The sequence below is a fragment of the Pelodiscus sinensis genome, chromosome 7 (assembly GCF_049634645.1).
Source record: "Pelodiscus sinensis isolate JC-2024 chromosome 7, ASM4963464v1, whole genome shotgun sequence".
NCBI classification, from domain to species: domain Eukaryota; kingdom Metazoa; phylum Chordata; order Testudines; family Trionychidae; genus Pelodiscus; species Pelodiscus sinensis.
Window position 1 is genome coordinate 2,716,426 of NC_134717.1, and position 22,043 is coordinate 2,738,468.

At 49.1% G+C, this 22,043-nt stretch overlaps 1 protein-coding gene across 3 annotated transcripts in view; it reads right to left on the reverse strand.

Moving 5' to 3' along the window:
- Window positions 1-22,043, reverse strand: part of SMARCAL1 (SNF2 related chromatin remodeling annealing helicase 1) — a 64,243-nt gene that overhangs the window by 26,965 nt on the left and 15,235 nt on the right. For all 3 annotated transcript variants that reach the window (XM_075933022.1, XM_075933020.1, XM_075933021.1), the window contains exons 6-9: window positions 21,802-21,985; window positions 13,334-13,484; window positions 11,418-11,576; window positions 9,282-9,347 (exon numbers count right to left, since the gene is read on the reverse strand). In XM_075933022.1, coding sequence (XP_075789137.1) covers window positions 9,282-9,347; window positions 11,418-11,576; window positions 13,334-13,484; window positions 21,802-21,985 — 560 coding nt within the window. The remainder of the gene's footprint in view (window positions 1-9,281; window positions 9,348-11,417; window positions 11,577-13,333; window positions 13,485-21,801; window positions 21,986-22,043) is intronic.

Sequence of the window (22,043 nt, forward strand, 5' to 3'; positions counted from 1 at the left end):
CTATGATTCTTTTGCCATTTCTATAGCTCCGTCCTTGGGAAAGTGAGTAAGGGAAGCCAGCTGTGGGGTCTCGTTCGTTGGAAACATGTGCCCTGTCCTGCAGCCTTCAGCGATCATCACCATGGCCTACAATAATAATGCCACCTTCTTAGCCAGCCTTTCATTTGTAGGTCTCAGGCACTTTTTAACGGATGCCCCGCACACGATGGGACGAGTTCCGCAGACTTAGCCACACTTCCAAAAGCCGCTTCGCAAGGACTGGTTTATGTAGTATTTCCCACCCCTGAGCAGGTACAGTACTCCGCGTTGAGGTCAAAACCCAGCGCCCAACCACTTCCAAGTGCGGAACGGAGGAAGTGATGCCGCACAGAAATAAATGAACATGCAAAGAGGCTCATTTGCATACAATGGCGCTCTGGATGGCAATGAATTTCACAGCATGAGCCCCACGATTCTCTAACAACGCTGATGCTTTTTTTTCTTCCTCAACACAGCTGGTGCTGGAGGTACAGTGACAGAGGCTGCAGTTCCTGCTTACTCTGTCATTTTGAGCTGATTAACATATTATCCGGACACAAAGGAAGCCCCCCAGGACCATTTTAAGGCAGAAGCCAGTCCTGCCTGAGAGATGAGACTTGTGGAAGGGGAAAGATACCGACTTTGGAGAACAGGTTGCTCTATGCCGGTCGGACAGTGCCCTGGATCATGCTCAGGTGGAATCAGGACTAGTCAGAAGCCCGAATCCCAGAATACTGCAAGTGATTTCTTTCTAGAACGTAGAATTGCTGCCAAAATAGAGTCTTTTTTTTTTTTAATGGCAGTGGTTGCATTTGCCTGGGGTAGGATGGGAAGATGCGAGGGGTGCAGGGAATCACAAGCTCTTGAGATTAGAACCAAAAATCTAGCATGAGCCCTGAGGACCAAAATCGTCTGCAACTCCAAAACAAAGTTGTTGCGCTCTGGGGCCCTGAGACTGACGAGTCCGACAGCCGGGGGAGTATTTTTATTCTATCCCCATGGACTCAGGATGTCTCCGGGAAAGGAGTTTGCTCTTCTCCACTGGAAAGAGCTGTCCTCCCCACTCTGAGTTTCAGCACTGGCCAATATACTCTGACCTATTTCTCTCTTCTACACATTTTCTTTTGAAATGGCCACACACAAGGTACTGGAGACGCAGGCTACACACAGCGTGAAGACTTCCATGCTACAAACATAGGCTCCCCCCATCCAGCAGACCCCGGAAACTTTACACCCATGAGTGGGCCTATTTATGGGAGTAAACCTACACACGTGCTCAAGTTGGGCGGATCAGGGCCACAAGGAAGGACGTGGAAGCAGACAGCCATTTTATACCATGGGCCTCTTTGGCAAGATACAATTTTTGGTTAATAGTCTTATTTCTGAGTCTCTAACCAAGTTCCTCACTGACACACACACACCAGGATGCTTCTGAAGCCTGTTTGCGTTCCACTGAGACCTTCCCCATGGCCTTGTGATATCACATGCACTAACAGAAGAACAAAGAACATGCCACGTTTTGGTTTGTGGGAGGCAGTGGAATCGTTCTCAGCAGGGGCCCCAGAAGAACCCTCCATGGATGAAGTGGAGAAGTTACAGTCCCTGCCAGCAGTTTGCTCTCGGCTGTGCACCTCCCCTGTATCTTTATAGTATCGGATAATTTGACAGCACAGTAAAACTCCAGTGGTCTGGCATCCAATGGTCCAGCACTCCTGATGGTCCGGCACCATCTGGAACCCGGAAGTGCTCCGGGCAACCGGACAATTGGAGCTGCTCAGCCCCCAGCTTCCCCGATTCAATCGCTGCTGAAACTGACCAGCGGCTGACTCGGGGAAGCCGGGGGCAGAGCATCTGGGGTGCTGCCGGGTTGGTCCCCTAACGCCACCCCTCGGCGCTGCGGGACCAACCCGGCAGCACCCCAGCTTCTCTGCCCCGGGCTTCCCAGAGTCAGCCGCTGGTCAGTTTCAGCAGCGGCTGACTTGGGGAAGTCTGGGGCAGAGCAGCTGGGGTGCTGCCGGGTTGGTCCCGCAGAGCCAAGGGGCACCCCCCCCCCCACACTCCACCCCAGACCCCCTCATAACCCCCCCTTCTGATAGTCCGGCATATCTGATAATCCAGCACCCCCTGGGTCCTAAAGGTGCCAGATTATCGGAAGTTTACTATATATGAGCTACCGTGCCAACCCTTGTGTATCAGCTACATGGACAATCTATCTAGGCTAGTGGGAGCCCCAGGCATAAGAAGCTGGGGGAGGTCACAGCTGATGCTGGAGCTGGCCTAGAAGGGCCACGCAGGGCCTCCCAGCCAGTGTAGACAGACCTTGGGCTCTGGGCTTGGGCTTGGCACCCCAGGGTCAGGTGGGCTAAGATCCTGGGCAGCGAGGTGATGGCTAGACACAGCTTGCCTAGCTCTTGACTGTCCCACCCTGGGGGTAGTGGAGGTTAAAAGCCAGCCCTAAGAGAGGTGAACTCAGCAGCAGCTTAGCCAGCTTCTCAAGCCAGAGGAAACCCTTTGGTATAGGTGGAAATAGAGGATTTGGCCCCTTTAAAACAGGAAATTCTGGAGCTCTCTGGCCATAAAGAGCTCCCAGCACTCACTGGGGCCAGCAGAGCCGGCAGTGCTGTGGACAGGCCTCGGGCAACTGCTAATTGGCCCAAGTCAAGCTTGAGCTTGCGAGTGGGGTCTGCAGCTACTCTGCCATACACCAAGCAACTAACCAGGCGGGCTTTGACCCAGCCTCCCCCAGCAGCTGTGCCTGGATCCCATGAACAGGTGCAGATGTTACAGCTACCTATATCTCTCTATGTGCAGGTGTTAGAATCTACCACAGACATTCACGCATGCAGAGTTGCACAAGCACAAACTAGAGTCAGGGAACGGGGAATAGAAATGCAGCTCCGATCACCTTGTTGCTGTTAAGTCAATTCATTGGCCAGCACGTAACAGGAGGGATAAGGGAGAGAGGAGAGAAAACAGGAGGGGAAAATCCAATCAGCATCTTAGATAGCTGAATACTAATGCGAGAAGTACGGGGAATAAACAGGAAGAAAGTGAAATGCTAGTTCATAAACACAACTCTGCCATAGCTGGCCTGACAGGGAACATCTAATCTACGGGGGGGGGGGGGGGGGGGGGTTCAAAAGAGGATATGCAAGTTCCACGGGAATTTGCATATCTTCTTCCGATCGCTTTTTCAAAAGCGGGTCTTTCGAAAGTGAAAGTAGTCTGGATGCATTTTTTTTTTTGAAAAAAAAAAAAAACCTTTTTGAAAAAACGCGTAAACCTCCTTTTTTTTAGGAAGAGTGGGTTTTTTCCCCCGAAAAAGGGTGTTTTTTTCCAGAAAAAAACCCGCATCCAGACTACTTTCACTTTCAAAAGACCCGATCGCTTTTTCGAAAGCGGAAGAAGATATGCAAATTCCTACGGAATTTGCATATCCTCTTTCGGAAACCCCCCCCCGTAGTTTAGACATACTCACAGAGACTTGGTGGGATAATACACACAATCAGACTATTGGCACAGAAGGGTACAGCGTGCTCAGGAAAATGGAAGAGGTGTTGCTTTGTATGTTAAAAACGTGTACACTTGGACTGAGATTGAGACGGAAATAGGAGACAGACTGATTGAAAGACTCTAGGGAGGATAAAAAAGGTAAAAAACAAGGGTGATGTCATGGTAGGGGGTCTACTACATATCACCTACACGGGAAGAAAAGGTAAATGAGGCTCTTTAAAAACAATTAATGAAATCATAAAAAGCACTGGACTTGGTGGTGGTGGTGGGGAACTTCATCCACCCAGACACTTGTTGGAAAAACACCACAACAGGACACAGACTATCCAAAAAGTTCCTATAATGCATTTGAGACCATTTTTTATTTCAGAAGCTGGGAAAAGCTACTCGGGCGGGGAGGCGGTTCTATATTTGATTTTGACAAATAGGAAGAAACGGACAGAGAATTAAAAGCGGAAGGCAGCTTAAGTGAAAGTGATCATGAAATGGTAGAGTTTGTGATTCTGAAGAATGGCAGGAAGTGAAAAACAGCACAATAAAGACAGTGGATTTCAAGAAGGCAGACTCTAGCAAACTTAGGGTACGTCTACACTACAACGTTAATTCGAACTAACTTAGTTCGAATTAGTTAATTTGAACTAAACTAATTCGAACTAACAGATCCAGACTAAAAAACTAGTTCGAATTAGCGTTTTGCTAATTCGAACTAGCATGTCCACATTAAGTGGACCCTGAACCGGGCTTAAGGCTGGCCGGAAGCAGTGCCGGCAGGGCATCAGAGGAGGACTTAGAGCGTGGAGCTGCTGTCTCAGGCTAGCCGAGGGCTGTGCTTAAAGGGACCCGACCCCCACCCCGGACAGACATTCTCAGGGATGCCCCGCTTGCAAAGCAGTCCTGGCTTGGAGTGCCCTGAGTGCCCACACTGGGCACATCACAGCACTCAGCCATCAGACCGGCTGCACTTGCCGCAGGCTGCCATCTGGGGAGAGGGGGCAATTGGGGGCCTGCAGGAGAGCTTCCACCCCCAGAAGCCCGCAGAGCCAGCCCAGTCCTCCCCATCGGGGGCTCGTGCCCCATTCCTCCCTCACCTCCTTCCACTTACCCTTCCCTAGCCCCTCTTCTTGATGTACAAAATAAAGATAACGTGTCTTCCAAAATGGAATCTGTCTTTATTGAACAAAACTGGGGGAGACTGGGAAAAGGAGGTGGGAGAGGGGAAGAGAAAGGCTGGGAGAGGGGAGGGCAACTAACATGATCAGGGGTTGGGAACAGGACCCATATGAAGAGAGGCTAAAGAGACTGGGACTTTTCAGCTTAGAAAAGAGGAGACGGAGGAGGGACAGGATAGAGGTCTCTAAAAGCAGGAGTTGGGTGGAGAGGGTGCATACAGAAAAGTTCTTCATTAGTTCCCATAAAGAAGGACTAGAGGACACCAAAGGAAAGGAATGGGTAGCAGGCTTCACACTAGTAACAGAAAGTTGTTCTTCACAAAGCAAAGAGTTAACCTGTGGAACTCCTTGCTGCAGGAGGCTGTGAAGGCTACAACTAGAACAGAGTTTAAAGGGAAGTGAGATCAAGTCATGGAGGTTGGGTCCATGGAGTGGTATTAGCCAGGGGGTAGGAGTGGTGTCCCTGCCCAAGGTTTGTGGAAGGCTGGAGAGGGATGGCACAAGACAAATGGCTTGGTCACTGTCTTCGGTCCATCCCCTCCAGGGTCCCTAGGGTTGGCCGCTGTCGGCAGACAGGCTACTGGGCTAGATGGACCTTTGGTCTGACCCAGGACGGCCATTGTAAGCTCAGGGCTCAGGGTCGGGGGTCTCAGTGGACCCCCTTGATTCTCTTGCACACCTGCTCCTGGGTGGCCAGGCTGGCAGCTCTCCTGCCCTAGACGGCCACTTTCCTGTGCCTAGTGCGGAGATCGTGGATGAGGTCCACGATGTCTGCACTAGCCCAGGCGGGTGCCCGCCTCTTGCGGTCCCGGGCAAGCTCCCGGGAGCCGCCAGCCTGGTCCCGGGAACAGGGGGAGGGCTGGGGGGCATCGGGTGGGTGGCTCGATCCGTGCCAGGTGCAGGGTCTGCTGGCTGGGTGCTGGGAGGCTTACACCTGGCACGGGCACCGTAGCCAGCCCGTGCCCCTTTAAGGGATCCGGGGCCGGGAGCGGGGCAGACGAGTTTCCCTGGTGTTGGCCAGAGTGGCCACCAGGGAAAGCTGGGGAGGGCTAGCCTCCCACTAGTTCGAATTAAGGGGCTACACAGCCCTTAATTCGAACTAGCTAGTTCGAACTAGGCTTAATCCTCGTGGAATGAGGTTTTCCTAGTTCGAACTAAGCGCTCCGCTAGTTCGATTTAAAGGGGTCACCATGCAACCACGCTGGGGGACCCTGCTCTAGAGAATCCTTAGTCCTGCCTTGCTGCCCATTCCACTCCTATGACTTTATGTAGCTAGGGTTGCCAGGCATCCAGTTTTCAAAGGGGAACATGACAGGGCCTTAAAAGTCTGCCTGGCATCACAGTGGCAACTCAGAGCTAAAGCAGATTCCCTACCTGGGGGTCACAGGGACCCGGCAGCCACCTCCTGGGAGCCGCAGTGAAAGCACCACCAGGACCTGCCCCCAATTCTCTCCCCCCAGGATCCCCCTCCACACCCTAACTCCATTCCAGAACCCTCCACCAAGGTCCTGTCCCAGCTCAGCGCCCCTCCTGCATCCCAAATCCCTTATCCCTGGCCTCACCCCAGAGCCTGCAGCCGCAGCAGTACATCCTGGAGAAGAAACTCAGGTGGGGCCCTCAGGTCGGGTGGGCAGACAATGACAAGGGGGGGGGCATTGGGGACACCTCCTCCCAACCACTCCAGACAGCCTTTCAGTGGGTGATGGATGCTCTGGCCAGGCCCTCCAGGGCCCCAGGCAGCATCCCGGGGAGACGGCTCTCCAGCAACAACGGTGCCCATCTTACAGCCCCCACTCCCTGGCTGGACAGGGCAAGCCCCCACACCCCAATCCCATTCCCTCACAGGAGCGCCCGGCAGACAGGCAAGCGCCGGGGTCAGAAAAGAGCCAGGCCTGGGAGCGGTGGGCCTGGAGCTAAGCCTCACCTGCCTCCTGCACCCCAGCCGGGAGGGGAAAGTGAGCAACTGAGGGAGGGGTGGAGCAAGCGGGACAAGAGTGCTCAGTTTGGTGGGATTAAGAAGTTGGCAACCATACACGCAGCCTGGTTTTTTAAAGTACTAAATCAAAACACGCTCTTCCAAACTGGGAGGACCAAAACCTCTTCCCTACCCGTGCCTGGCCCTTGAGGGAGTAGCAGAAAAATCTCTGGTGTCCAGTACAGAAGACCAAGACACGTTGCTGTTTATACGAGTGATTATTTCTACCAATGCACAACAGTGGGACTGCAGCCACATGCTTTATGCCGGAGTAGGTGGGAAAGCAACATACATCACCACCCTGCACCTACTCGAGGCCACATTTACACCAGAGCAGAAAAAGAGGAGTTACACGTTACCCGTCCCACCTTCGGTTAGAAAACGATCAACTACGATCTTCGAGACTGAAACAAGCCCACGGAAAAGCGTTTCGGAAACAGGCATTCAGCCCTGTTGCTCAGACGGCAATTTCCAAACTCATGCTCAACTTAAGTCTTCATTCTGGATTTACTCTGAGTAGTGGGCACGTTGGTCTAAATCACCACAAACATTTCGAAGTTTTACTTGCCACTGTAGTAAGGAAGTGCTGCCACCAGATTCCAGGGCAATAAAAGGACCTGATAACAAGTACCCAAGCGAAGCACACTATCAGCTGCAGAAACATTTCAATTTAAATCCGGCCACGGTGGTTACAGACGTATAAATATTTATAGCAAATAAAAAGCAGAGATCACATTTCTTAGGAGGTTTTTCCTCTGCCATAAATCAGCTGGAGTTTAAGCTTTGGAGGGTGCCTACCTACTTGCTATTCAAGAAAGTGACTTACACACCCAGAACGAAATGGTGTGCTGCCTCTCCAAGGGGGCGTAGGCAGATTTGCACACTACAGACTCTGGCGGGGGTAGGGGGGGGGAGAGAATAGAGAGGCCCACAGTTCAACGAAGGGGTTGTCTGCACTTTGAGCTGGGGGTGGTTCCCAACATGAGACATACCCGTGCTAGCTCTGAGCAAGTGTGCTAACGAGTGGTGAGTGTTGGGATGTCTTGGCCATATGCCCATCAAAGGCTACAGAATGATGCTCAGGGCAGCTAGTCCCTCCCACTGCTGGGAGCTAACTATTTTTAGCAACAAGCTCGATCGGAGCTAGCACAGGTGTCTCTCTCCAAGCGGGGAGAGTACATAGCTATGCTCTGGGGCTTGCTGTTTTAACTAGTGCTAGAAAAGCAGCAAACTGTAGCCTCCTGTGACTTCCCATTGCCCTCACCACTACAGTCAGCAGCACAGCCATACACAGCATTCCCATAGTCAGCTCCACCACTGGCACACCCCTACCCCAGGGCCTGTGAGAGGCACCTTGACCACACCACACTGCTCTGATCCTTTGACACAGCATAAACAGGCTGAACGGAGGGGAGGCCTTCCCCCTAGGTCTCAAAGCATGTAACGATAAACGATACACACTTTTATCTAGCCCACACAAAGTCCTTTAAATCTTTAGAATCTCGAGGTTTTGCTATATCAACCCATTCTGGCGCTTATTTGAGGCACAAAAATTAACAGTCAGCTCAAGACCTTGCTTTTTTTGTTCCTTTAAGTGAGAAAATACGTAATAGCTGCACCACAAATCAAAATGAGAGCAGCCAGATTTGAAACGATCAAAATGGCATTCACCTGGGCATCTGATATACAATTGGTGTGCACATTTTGGCCTCCATTTCCTTGCTTCTTACCACTTTCAGTTGAAAGTACAAAAAAAAAAATCAACTTCCCTCCAAAGGACTGAAACTCACCATTTTGGAAATATTAGTTCTCCATTAAGTGTGATTAGTCACTTTCAGTGTAAAACCGTAAATTCTAAACAGGTTAACAAAGGACACTGGTCTCCTTTTGGAGTGGCCCCAGAATGTTACCTGCTATCCTGGATCCCGCAAATACCTTTTGGCAGCTGATCCTCATGTAATTAGAAATAGGAAAGAAAACGCTTTCTAGGAACTGACCCACCTGGTGGAATCATAACACATCTGTAGTCCACCCAGGACTTCATAATTGCAAGCCGTGACAGACCTTAAATCCATCTAACAGGACAGGGCCTTCCACACAAGTGAACAGAGAATTTCCTTTTGTTGTAAGGGAATCAAGAGTGCTCTCTCTCACACCCCCTCAGCTGAGCAAGTCTGATCCTCCAACCAGCAGAGGGGAAGAATTCGCACTCGAGTAGGTGTTGTACATTACATGAAAGTGATGCAACAGAAAAAGGGCCCTGGTTTAACTTATTGCAGTTTGCACAGAAAGTTGCAACATATGCTCAACTTACAAGTCTTAAAGTCTCACAACCAATGGCAAACAGGATTATTTTGACCTTTATTCGTCTAGCTTGCTATTTTTAAATACACGTACAGATGTGCATTTTTACTACAGCCCTGGGAGGAACTGTTGTTATCCCTGTTGGGATATAGATATTCAGGCCAGATGCTCTGGCCAGATCCACTGCTCCACCGGATCCTGCTTCATCAGTTAACCATAACGTTTAACCAGTTAACTGATTACACGGGATTTTACACCCCTCGGAGGAAACGGTCGAGGGCGGGGGCATACAGAATACACACCTTAAGAAGAGGCATTGCAGCTCGGCAGCGTGCGGTTTTTGTGTTCTTTAGGAAATGAGATTCATCCTGAAACAAAACAGGCGAGAAAATGAATGGAGCTCGGTCCTGATCCATAGCTTAGCTCTGGAATAAAGAGCACATTCCCAGAATCCTATGCTTCATAATGTTTCAAGCCGATCGTCCCCAAATAGGTTGCAATCTCTGGGCTGGCCACCAGGCTATTTTGACCGTGAAACCATCACAAAAGGGGCAGGACTGCCTGCAAATTCGGAGGAAGGGGAGAAACAAACATTCAAACACAAACCATGACTGAGCATAGCCAAGCCAAGCAAGCGGAGAGAAGAAGTAAAAAGAGGCAAAGAATTTCTACCACTGATTTTCATTTGCCACTGTGTGTCCTTTCTTAAAGTGGAAATTCACAGGGACCCTGGCGTGATGCTGCCTCCCTCAAATGAAGGGGTTAATGAAAAGCATCAGAAGTTCAGAAATCTAATTAGAAGCCTACTGTTTTGCTGTTAGGGCTCTCCAGGTGGATAATAACCTCCCGGCTGAGACATGACTTGCAGAATAGGCTACATTTCCTTTGTTGCAGTTTAGGCAGAACTTAACAACACGAAGGAAATTGGCACCGTCCAAGGGTACGTTCTTGCTCATCTTGCTGTGCTTGGCTGAGCAAGCAGCCACCCGGAGAAAGGAGGATACACCACTTAGATTCCAACACACAGCTTTCTCCTTCCTGGTTAGCAAGAAGGTAAAGTTATTACGACACCAGGCAGAAGACGACGACTGGAAGAAAAAAGTAAGGAGGCTAACCACTCCACGGGGCCATTTTGACACATACAAGATTTGAATGTGCATACACCTGGGCATGGATAGTGCATCTGTCACTGTAGCGCAGGTTAAAGGCAGTGGACTGATTGCTCTAGATGCAGAGATCCTTAATCCCAAACAAGAAGTGGCTGTGACTTTCCTCCGTCCTGATATGCTCTCTGTGCCTGGACCCTTGCAAAAATCAATCAAAGGTGAGAAAAGTTCAGTCTCCAGAGGCTGGTCTGTTCTCATCCGCTCTGCTGACCCTGCCAACAACTGCCATCATGGTGCTTTATAGGACAGAAACATCTGTTCACTGGAAATCAGGCCGAGAACGCTTAACTCACTTCACACAAGATAAAAAGGGCCATCAAACCGTAATGCCTTTTGGTGGCTACCAATCTAGGCTGGATTTGAAACAATGAGAGTGCTAAAGGTTCCCATCAAACAGATACATATCTAGAGACATATTTTAACTAACAGGAATGGAATTGAAGTCTATGTAAGAATTTTCTATAATGCCTAATCCCTTTGTATCTAAAAAAAATATATAGATTATAGATTCGGAAAGAAAAGAGAACGTAGAAATCACACACACACGCAGAGAAAACACCACGTCTGCAATGGAACAGCCCCACTGAAGCACGTAGCGCCAACCTTGATTTTGTCTACACTGTATCTTGATACATTAGAAAAGATTCTGGACATTATTCCAAGAATTTTTTGGTGTACTGGATTTGTAGAGAATGTAGCCAATGGCAAAACTGTATAAACACCCTTCATTGAACACATTCACTGTGGCACTCCTTGGGCAAAACACAATCCCATTGACCTTCTAACAGAGCATTTCTAGGACTCGATTCTCCAGCCACAGGAAACATTTGTCTTCCCCTGAAAGTCAATGGGAGCGGCTCACACCCAGCAGGGACGACACACGGTGTCAGGAGTTGGCGAGGAGGAGGAGTATAGAGCGGAGGAGAAGCAAAGCATATTTGAGATGGTTTCAGGCACCCTTCCCATATAGATCTACAGGTACTAGTGACAGCTGGAGACTGCCCGGGAGCCAATGCACGGTTGAATGAATTCATTACCAATCATTAACAGAACCGGGATCAGAATGTTCAAGCCTATGATGCAATTACAATGGGGGAGGGGGAGAATAAAGCCATTCCCGCCCCCCTACACAAAGTAATGTAAAAGTTATGTAACTTGCTGGGCAGAGCAACCAGTCTCTACAAAGTTTGCTCTCTACAAATGCTTCTTAACAACCCAGGAGAACCCAGCCTATCCAGGCCTCCTACTGCCGTTTAAAGGAATGCTACTTACAATAATGACAACTTGGAAAGTGTCTTTGAGCTGCTTCTCCATCTTGCTGAGGAGGTCAAAACTGATGATGTTGATCAATTTTGCTGACAGGTTGTCTTTACCTGTCAGCACGACATTGGTGCTGTCTGGGTTCAGGGAGGGAAGCCACCTATGAAACGCCTGGGAAAGGAGAACAAGTGATTACGAGGATGCTGAAACCTCTCTCACGTCTTTCCTTGGAGGATCCCCAAAGCTATAATGGAGCCTCACAACCACAACTGTGGAAAGAACCCGCCTGTACTTCAGTTTTACCCATCTGGAGAATGGGTCTAATGATGTTTAAGTGACTGGCTCAAGGCCATGCAGCGAATAACTGGCAGAGCAAGCATCAGGAGTGGAGTCCCACGTGCTGGGCACTCCACTATACTCCTCCTAATAGGAAGACCCAAGTCTGCTATCTCTTTGCTACTTGCTCAGCATGGACCCTAGCTGTGACGAGACGTGACCAGGAACTAAAGACCATCACAACACCCAAAGGGCAAGGTGAATTTATCTGGCTTTGCCTTCCTACCGTACACACATAGCTACATGGATTAGGGGGTGGGGGAGAAGATCTACAACAACACCACACTCCACTGCATGCACATCTCCCCTCCAGGAAAGGAGGAGAGAACAAAAACCAGATGCCAAGTCGATACATGACCAGGTAGTACGCAGACAAGAGCTGACCCAGAACATGATCAGAGATAGAAATGCTCAGCGCTTCTGAAAGTCAGGACCTAAGACATTCCGAGCTGGGAACCCAAAACTGGAGAGATCCTAAATCAAGAGCTACCTGTTAGAGTGCTGGCCCAGATCTCCACCAGCCTCTGAAGGATGCTGCCGCCATCTTGTCCTTCCTCATCCCAAACGCAAGCCACTTTACTCCCTGTCACAACTCAGCTAAAAATCGAAATGTGTCTGCCAAGTGCCCAGAGCTTTGTTGTACCAACGGTAGCGGAGAAAGAGAACTGTTGTACGTAGTACCAAGGTCCTGCCTTATAACACCAGCCAGCCAATTTACTAGTCTACAGGCCTCAGTACAGTGAGCTGAAAAAAGACCGCCACCGTCAGGCACGAAACGTATTAGCACTTCTACACTTCACTTTCTCCCAGCATTAAACAACAGTTCACAGGTAAGGAAAGCAGGCCTCAAAATCATCTTGCTCACACAGGCTGCTTAATTAACAGTCATTTTCCTCCGAGGACAGGGCCTGCAGTCCTGCTTTCTTTCTATTATGTGTATTGCCAATCCGGGAGAGTGCCCATCTCTAGGTCCTGACTCGGGCTGGGTAGCAGAGTCCTGATTAACAAGGACAACAAAGAATTATGAGGATTGTGTAAATTAAAGCTAATGGACCGAATTTTGCCCTGGAAAAAAAAAACCACTGGTCACGTTTGCTGAGCTCAGCAGGAACTGAAGAACACAGACTAGAATTCAGTATCTGGAATTCTGTACCAGCGGAGACGTTGGTAGAACCCACTTTGGTAGGTTTCAAAAGAAGTGGGTAATTGCTCACATATCATTGGTGTCCTGGGCATTATTGAAATTAAGATGCGTAAGTGCAGTGAGCCTGGTTCACATGCAGAAGGTTAAATCGACGGCCATACATGGTTAGAGGGGAATTTTTCCCTTTAAGGTCTTTTTGTCGAAGATCTGTAACCTGCCTCGAATACAGCACGAGGACCATCCATTAGGCTCAGACAGGCATTTATCTTATGATCAGTGTCTTGCAATTGCAGGGGATAATGGAACCTCATCCCTTCCTGGGTTTTCCCATTTTTCTAACTGGATGGCAATTTTGCCATCCTTCATAGTATCCATATTTTTTTTTAAAAAAAAGAACGGAAAAACCAAACAGGCGAGCCCTTAAAAGCGCTCCTTAAACATGCAGTACCTCTGCCCAGGTGAATCGCACTGACGAAGGGGTTACCACCAGCAACGGCCACTCCTTTCGGTAATACGCTGCAATGCAGATCGCCTGGATCGTCTTCCCCAAGCCCATGTCATCCGCAAGAAGCAAACGGCCTTCTCGGGAGATGGCAAAACTGAAAGAACGTGAAGCAGAAGGGTAAAGCCTGGTCCCATCTTCTCAGCCAAGTTTAGCACCACCTCTCCCAAGTCAGAGACGCTCGCTCCCGAAGGAGAGGGAAGAGCAGGTGGCTTCGTTGGCAGCCCTTTGGTTTTATTTTTCAAGTACATATTAGCGCAAGGGTGGGCAATCATTTTTGCTCAGGAGCCACTTCAAAAATTTTAGAAGTAGCCCAGGGCCACCCTGGAAGGGTGGGGCCTAAACAGGGAGGGGCGGGGCTACCCCACCCCCAGACCATGATTAGACTGGGGGTGGGGGTGCTCCTTTGCCCCCACTTCTCACTAGGCACCCATGCCCTGGAAAAGGCTTGGCACGCTCCCCCACTCCCAGGCCAATCAGGGTCTGGGGGCAGGAGAGCAGTAGGGCCTCCACAGGCTGGAGCCAGATCCACCCCTGTATTAGCAGCAACCTGACAATCCAGCAGCCAGGAGCCGTCTGCTTAGCACCTCGGCCGGCACAGTGCAGACAACGGCAGCACAAGCTTCCCTGCGCAGCCCTGCCAAGATGCCTCCCCCTCAGTGGCATGGACCATCTCCAGGACAACAGACAGTTTTACTTGGTTTGCTACAGTAAGCTTATAGCTTTATAGTAAAGAAATGTGGCTGTAATGCAAGGGACCTACAGGCCATATCTTGTATGTTAAGCTAAGGGAAAGTTAGTATCTTTGTCTGGAAACTTTCACCCAGATAGCACAGTTAGCTTGCATATATCTGGGACTTTCATCCAGATAGCAAAGCCAGCTTGCATATATCTAGGACCTTGCACCTGGACAGATGGTGCCAAGATAAAGAAACTTTTAATGGCATAGGAGATTTCCAAGAATACCCTCAAACTTAACAAGTACACCACCAAAAGAACAGAAATAGCATAGAAACAACCTAAGTGAAAATCATTTAACATCATTACTATGCATGCACCATCAATACATACAAATATGCCATGTATGTCCAGCCTATAGAATTAGTGTACCCAAATAGTTTGGGGGCGAGGAAGTTAAATTTTGGCACAGGAGGAGGACCCAAGCACCTAAGCATATAAAACAGGGTGCCCAGAGCTTTTAGTTATTCCGAGAAGTTCAGGAAAGGGAAAAGAAGAGCAGGAAAAGTTAGGAGTTGAGGTTCGTCTCTAAACTGTGTCTTCCTAATAGTCTCTTAGTTCAGGGCCAGGTTTCTCAGCTTTCAAGTGGGAAGTGCAGAGGCTAATGCTATGAGCTATTGAAGCTAACTGTTTAGCTAAGTGATAGAGATGTAGCCGTGTTAGTCTGGGGTAGCTGAAGCAAAATGCAGGACAATGTAGCACTTTAAAGACTAACAAGATGGTTTATTAGATGATGAGCTTTCGTGGGCCAGACCCACTTCCTCTGACTTAAGCCTACTTTAAACTATCTCAGCACACCTTTGTCTCTTATCACCAGGTCATCAAGAATGGGTGTGAGTCTATTAATCACCACATATAGAAATATTCCCAGGTGGATCTTAGACTAACAATACTGCATTTGTAACCCCAATTCATTTTACCATTCGAACTGCTACCTCTATCCATATATTTTAATGCAGTTTTATACTATTTTGTCTCTGGGTATGTCTACACTACACAGCTATTTCGGGATACCAGAGGTATCTCAAAATAGCTATCCCGCATCCAAGGAACACGCCTGTTATTTCAAAATATTTTTTTGAAATAACGGACACGCTATTTCGCTATCCCTGTAAACCTCATTGCACGAGGGATAAGAGATGGCTCAAAATAGCACTTTATTTCAAATTTTGGCACCGTGTAGACGCGCCAAATTTTGAAATAGCCTGTTTTGAAATAAAATCTAAATAAGATATGCAAATTGCAGAGCACAAATTGCATATCTTATTTCGAGTTCAGAGTGCAGTATAGACACAACCTCAGTGTGAAAATCCGGTCATCCTCCAAGGGCCCTTTGTATATTCTGTGCAGCCTCATTCTAAGACAAGAACCTCATTAACTTCTGATCAGTTCAACTGATGAGCCTACAACCCAAACTAATATTACCCTTCCTAAATCAGGCTACATATGGAAGCACTGAGACAACACTGACTATAAGAACTTTACAATAAGTCTCTCCACGGCTCCTTCTCTCCTCAAACTCCTTGCACAGTCTGAACTAACTGAAAAGGAGCCCTTTTTAACTGGTCTAAACTGATTCTTCATTGGCCCCAGGTGATCTGACTAGTCTGATTCACTTGACTCTGGAAACATGCTAATTGGTCCCATGTGGCTTAATTGCCCTAATTGGTTCTGGAAAGTTCCTGCTGGTTCTGGATTGGCCTTTGTTAATTTACCCCGAGAACAGAGACTTACTCAATCTAGGGTTACTATACTTCCCTTTTACCACTCTCCTGTACCCCTCTGGCCTGACCCTGTCTCAGCCGCCATTCTGACCTTCGTCCAGGGGACCTGGCTCCTAGTATTCTCCCATTGACACACAGCACTCTGGCTCCATCATCAAGTTCAGTGCTGAGAAAACACTTGTCCCGAGATGCTTAGCACCAGCACGGCACCTTCCGAGGCCTGGTGGAGAGCAAGCTCTGGTCTCAGTCGCTGGTGCCCAAGGAAAAAAAAATAAAAAGAAGCTGGATTGTCGGTCACTTCCAGCCAAATCGAAGAAAGTGAGATCCTGGTGGGCCACAGTTGGCTCCTGTCCAGACAAGGCAGTTGAGTTTGGGCCCCCTACATTCACCGGTCCCAAGGAGCCAGCAGCTGCCACTTCCTTCAGCATTGGAAGTGTTTGAAACCACTTAGGACCTGCTGCACCTTACAGTGACATTCTTGCCTTCTAGGCAGTGGCAGGAACCTCCAGTAGAGTGAGGCCAGCAATGATGTCCAGGCATGCTCCCTCTCCACACCTAGGCACTCCCCAAGCGCTCAATGCCCTGAACTTCAGCTCCTCCATGGTCTTCAGTCTCAGAGGCCTCAGCGTCAGACTCCTACCACTTTTGGTGGAGTACATAAGAATGGTCACACTGAGTCAGACCGAAGAACCACCTCGCCCAGTGTCCTGTCTTCTGACAGTGGCCAATGCCAGATGCCCCCAGAGAGAATGAACAGAGCAGGGAATCATCAAATGATCCATCCTCTGTCACCTTCCCAAACAGAGTCTACGGACACCATCCCTACTCATCCTGGCTAATAGCCATTGATGGACCTATCTGGAGCATTGCATCACATCTGGAGTATTGCATCCAATTCTGGGCCTCCTGTTACAGAGGGACGTGGATGCGCTGGAGAGGGTCCAGCGGAGGGCAACCAAAATAATAATGGGGCTGGAGCACATGACCTATGAGGAGAGGCTGAGGGATTTGGGCTTATTTAGTCTGCAAAAGAAAAGAGTGAGGGGGGATTTGATAGCAGCCTTCATCTTCCTGATTAAAGGTCTAGAGAACATGACCTATGAAGCCAGGCTTCATGAACTGGGCTTGTTTAGTTTGGAAAAAAGAAGATTAAGGGGGGACATGATAGCGGTTTTCAAATATCTAAAAGGGTGTCACAAGGAGGAAGGAGAAAATTTGTTCCTCTTGGTTTCTGAGGACAGGACAAGGAGTAATGGGCTTAAAGTGCAGCAGGGGAGGTTTAGATTGGACATTAGGAAAAAATTCCTAACTGTCAGGGTGGTCAAATATTGGAATAAATTGCCAAGGGAGGTGGTGGAATCTCCCTCTCTGGAGATATTTAAGAACAGGTTAGATAGACATCTGTCAGGGATGGTGTAGACGGAGCTTGGTCCTACCTTGAGGGCGGGGGGCTGGACTCGATGACCTCTCGAGGTCCCTTCCAGTCCTAGGATTCTATGAAGGGAGGTTCCAAAGTGGATGGAAAGAGGCTGTCCTCAGTAGTGATGGATGGCAGAACATGGAACAAGTTCACAGGACCAGATGGCATTCACCCATCTGAAAGAATTTATACGTGAAATTGCAGAACCATTTGCTGCCGTTTGTAACCTATCCTTAAAATCAGCTTCCGTACCTAATTACTGGAAGATAGCTAATGTGACGCCAATATTTAAAAAGGGTTCTAGAGGTGATCTTGGCAATTACAGACCAGTAAGTTAACAGCAGTAGTGGGCAAATTAGTTAAAACTATAGTAAAGAATAAAATTGTCAGACAAATAAATGAACATAATTTGTTGGGGGAAAATCAACATGGTTTCAGCAAAGGGAAAACATGCCTTACTAATCTGCTAGAGTTCTTTGAGGGGGTCAACAAACATGTAGACAAGGGGGATCCAGTGGATATAGTGTACTTAGATTTCCAGAAATCCTTTGACAAGGTCCCTCACCAAAAGCTCTTACGTAAAGTAAGTTGTCATGGGATAAGTGGGAAGGTCCTTTCATGGACTGATAACTGGTTAAAAAACAGGAAACAAAAGGTAGGAATAAATAGTAAGTTTTCAGAATGGAGAGAGGTAACTAGTGGGGTCCCCCAAGGGTCAGTACGGGGACTGATCCTATTCAACCTATTTATAAATGATCTGGAGAAAGGGGTAAATAGTGAGGTGGCAACATTTGCAGATGATTCTAAACTGCTCAAGATAGTTAAGACCAAAGCAGAATGTGAAGAACTTCAAAAAGATCTCCCCAAACTAAAGTGATTGGGCAACAAAATGGCAAATGAAATGTAATGTTGATAAGTGTAAAGTAATGCGCACTATGTATACAAAATGATGGGAACTAATTTAGCTATAACTATGAGAAAAAGATCTTGGAGTCATGGTGGATAATTCTTTGAAATCATCCACTCAATGTGTAGCAGCAGTCAAAAAGCAAACAAAATGTTAGGAATCATTTAAAAAGAGATAGAGAGTAAGACAGAGAATATCTTATTGCCTCTATATAAATCCATGGTACGCCCACATCTGGAACACTGCCTACAGATGTGGCCGCCTCATCTCAAAAAAGATGTATTGGCATTGGAAAAGGTTCAGAAAAGGACAACACAAATGATGAGGGGTTTGGAATGGGTCCCATATGAAGAGAGATTAAAAAGACTGGGACTTTTCATCTTAGAAAAGAGGAGACTAAGAGGAAATATGATAGAGGGCTATAAAATCATGACTGGTGTGGAAAAACTGAATAACGAAAAGTTATTTACTTCTTCCCACAATATAAGAACTAGGGGTCACCAAATGAAATGAATAGGCAGCAGGTTTAAAACAAACAAAAGGAAGTTTTTCTTCACTCAGTGCACAGCCAACCTGTGGAACTCCTCGCCAGAGGATGTGGTGAAGATCAGGACTTTAACAGGGTTTAAAAAAAGAACTAAAATTCATGGAGGATAGGTCCATCAGTGGCTATTAACCAGGATGGGCAGGGATGGTGTCCCTAGGCTTTGTGTGTCAGAGGCTGGGAATAGGTGACAGGGGAGGGATCACTGGATGATTCCCTGTTCTGTTCATTCCCTCTGGGGCACCTGGCATTGGCCATGTGGGCAGACAGGACACTGGTCTGGATGGACCTTTGGTCTGACCCTGTCTGGCTGTTCGTATGTTCTAAGTGAGTCCAACCCACTATCTTGTCATAGGTCAGCAGCCAGTTCCAGATTCTTCAGATGAAATTAACAGCACAGGGCGATTAATCAAGTAACCCATCCCCTTGTCATCCAGTTCCAGCTTCTGGTCCTTAGAGGCTTAGCAACACCCAGAGCATGGGGTTGCACCTCTGACTAGCTTGGCGAACAGCCAGAGAATTCGTTTAGCTCCTCCGCTGTGGCCTTGTCTTCCTCGAGTGCTCCTTCAGCACCTCGCTCAGCCAGTGGCTCCACAGACGGTTTGGCAGGCTGCCTGCTTCTAATGCCCTTGCACATTGTTTTGCTGGTAGTCTGTGTCTTTTGCTAGCTGTTCTTCAAATTCTTTACTGGGCTGCCTACTTATTAGGCCCCAAACCATTTTATTCCATTGCTGCATCACACCTCAAACCAAAAGTCAGGATGAAGACTTGTTCTTAGGCCACTGGATTGTACATGGTAGGAGAGACGCTTTGTGTGTGGGGTGGGAGGGTCACTGATAAGACTGAGCAACAAATATATCATCTTTCGCTGCACAGACACCAGGCTGCTACAGTACGGTGACAAAACAGACGGGTTAAAAACTGCCACCTTGCTTCTGAATGACTTTGATTTTGCTGGGGTTGACTCAGACCCTGAGAGATGTTTGAATCTGCTCTTTCCATGATACTACTAAACACTCTTAGTCTTCCAGACTTTACCTTCATGCAGCTAGCAAAAGAGTCCTAATCGCCCTATGCTAAGAACCGCAGCTGTGACATTTTGTTGCTTGAGTCTCATCACAGTGGCCAGAAATGAGAAGAAAAAAAATCAAAAAAGTTGCTCCCTCCACAATCAGTTGTTTTGAATCTTCCTTGGGCTCAGTTTTGATCCCCTACACGTGCCGTTTGTAAAGAAAGTCAGCTAATGCACAAGCTAGATTGATGAGACAAAGCAAACGAGACCTGTACATACAGTCAGTCCAGAGGGGCATAACAAAGACGTACCAAAGGGAGAGATTTACATGACTTGGAAATACTTCACACTACAGTGTGCCGTGGCAAAGTGTGATTTCCTTCTGCAGTCATCCTGAGAAATTCTGGATATATACTGGCCAGACATGTGTGACAGGTGCCATTATCCTTCTATTCAAAGACAAACGGAGTCCAAACCAAAGCACGATACCCCTAGCCCTTGGGGAAATATGGATGCAAGTCCATCTCTGATGTTTTTTTTCTATGAACCAACAAAAAACAAAAAGCAAACCAGTCCTACTAAGGATGTTGTGATGGGGCGGGCCATGTCTACCCCGCAGAAGCGGGCCCGCCCCGCACTGACCCAGCGATCGCCCTCTCGCTCCTGGGGGCGGCCAAGAGCACAGGAGCGACATGCGGGCAGTGTAGCGCCCCCACCGCTCAGCTGAGCGGCGGAGATGGGACAGGTGCGGGGCATCAGCTTGCGCATGGCCCGGAGGCGGGGCTTGCAAGGAGCGTGGCGTGCGCCGCCGCTGACGTCAGATGCCCCGGACGCCGACACGGGACTTTTAAAAACCGGCCTCAAGGTCAGGAGGGGGAAGCACCCGGGGGGGAGAGGGCAGGGAAGAGGCAGAGGAGAACGGGGCACGGAAACGGAAACGGAGGGTAACAAAGGAAGGTACCAGCGGGGTAGGAAGTAGCCCAGGGCAGGGCATGGAGCCGGCGCACCGGTGTGTTTAGGGCATTCGCCCCTCCGGTGGGACAAGGCCTCGCGACCCTGTCCTTAGGGCCCTGGGCTGGGGTCCGGGAGAGAGGGTGGGCCCGGACCCCCCACCCCGCACGCCAGCCGTCACGTGCACCGTGGCTCGGGGAAAGACGGAAAACACGCACCAGTGCGAAAGACTCCTGTAGATACGAGACTTTTGGGGGAGAGTGAGAGGGGGAGGTACGGGACCCCCACAGATGTTAAGAGGCAGGTAATTGACTACTCATGTAGTCGATACAATTTGTATCAACTACACAATTTGTCGATAAGGGAAGGCTCTCTGTCCTGGCTCACACAAGTCCAGAAGCTTCCCCCGCTGCAGCTCTGCAGTTTAAATGTAGTGGGAGCTAGGCACGCAGGCAGCCTGGCTCCTACTACATTTAAACTGCAGAGCCGCCGCAGGGAAGGTCCCTGACTGGCGTGAGCCAGAACAGAGCCGGGACGGCTGCAGCTCTGCTTTTTAAATGGCGTAAGAGCTGCCTGGCTACGATTACATTTCAGATGCAGAGCTGCAGCAGTCCTGGACCGGCGCGAGCCGGGACTGAGCTGGGCGTGCTCAGTCCCGACCTGCACCGGGTCGAGAAGCCACTGCCCACGGAGGCCCATGCTCACAGGCAGTCCGGGCTGCTGTGGACGGGAGCTGCTTCACAGCAGCAGTCGCTGTCTGCGGGGCAGGGGGGGAGAGGAGAGGAGAGGCGGGCTCCCTGCTGGAACCCCCCACGGACAGGGGCTGCTGTCCGAGCAGCCTCTGACCACGGCGAGCCTGGGCCCACAGCGGGCAAAGGCAGCTTCGTGGCAGCCTCCCTTCCTCCCACACTGTTGCCTTTTAAGCTGGCTCCCCAAAGCACTAACTCCTGTTTCCCCCACACACACACTTTGCTGCCTCTAGCACAGCTGACTCTATTACCCGATAAGCTTAGGCTTCTCAGGTAGTCGACTACTCCCTTCCATCCTACATCACACTGACAGGAAATGCCAAACCATAGCCCAGGCCCAGCTTTTCATGGCAAGACAACGGGACCTACTTCACGCCTTCTCTTTGAAAGGGCATAAGGCTCAGCACAATTTTGGAGTCCACGGCTGAAAGGTCGGCTTCGGGAGTGTCTGAGGCACTCAAGGCAGGCTTGTCAAGCAGAGGAGCAAAGACTTGTATGACCGACTTGGGCAGCGGCTCTACCTCTACGGACGGAAGGCTCCGTACAGCTTCCACTGAAAGAACAAGAAGCAGCCCGTTAGCGGAACGAGGACGACATATGGAATACACCCT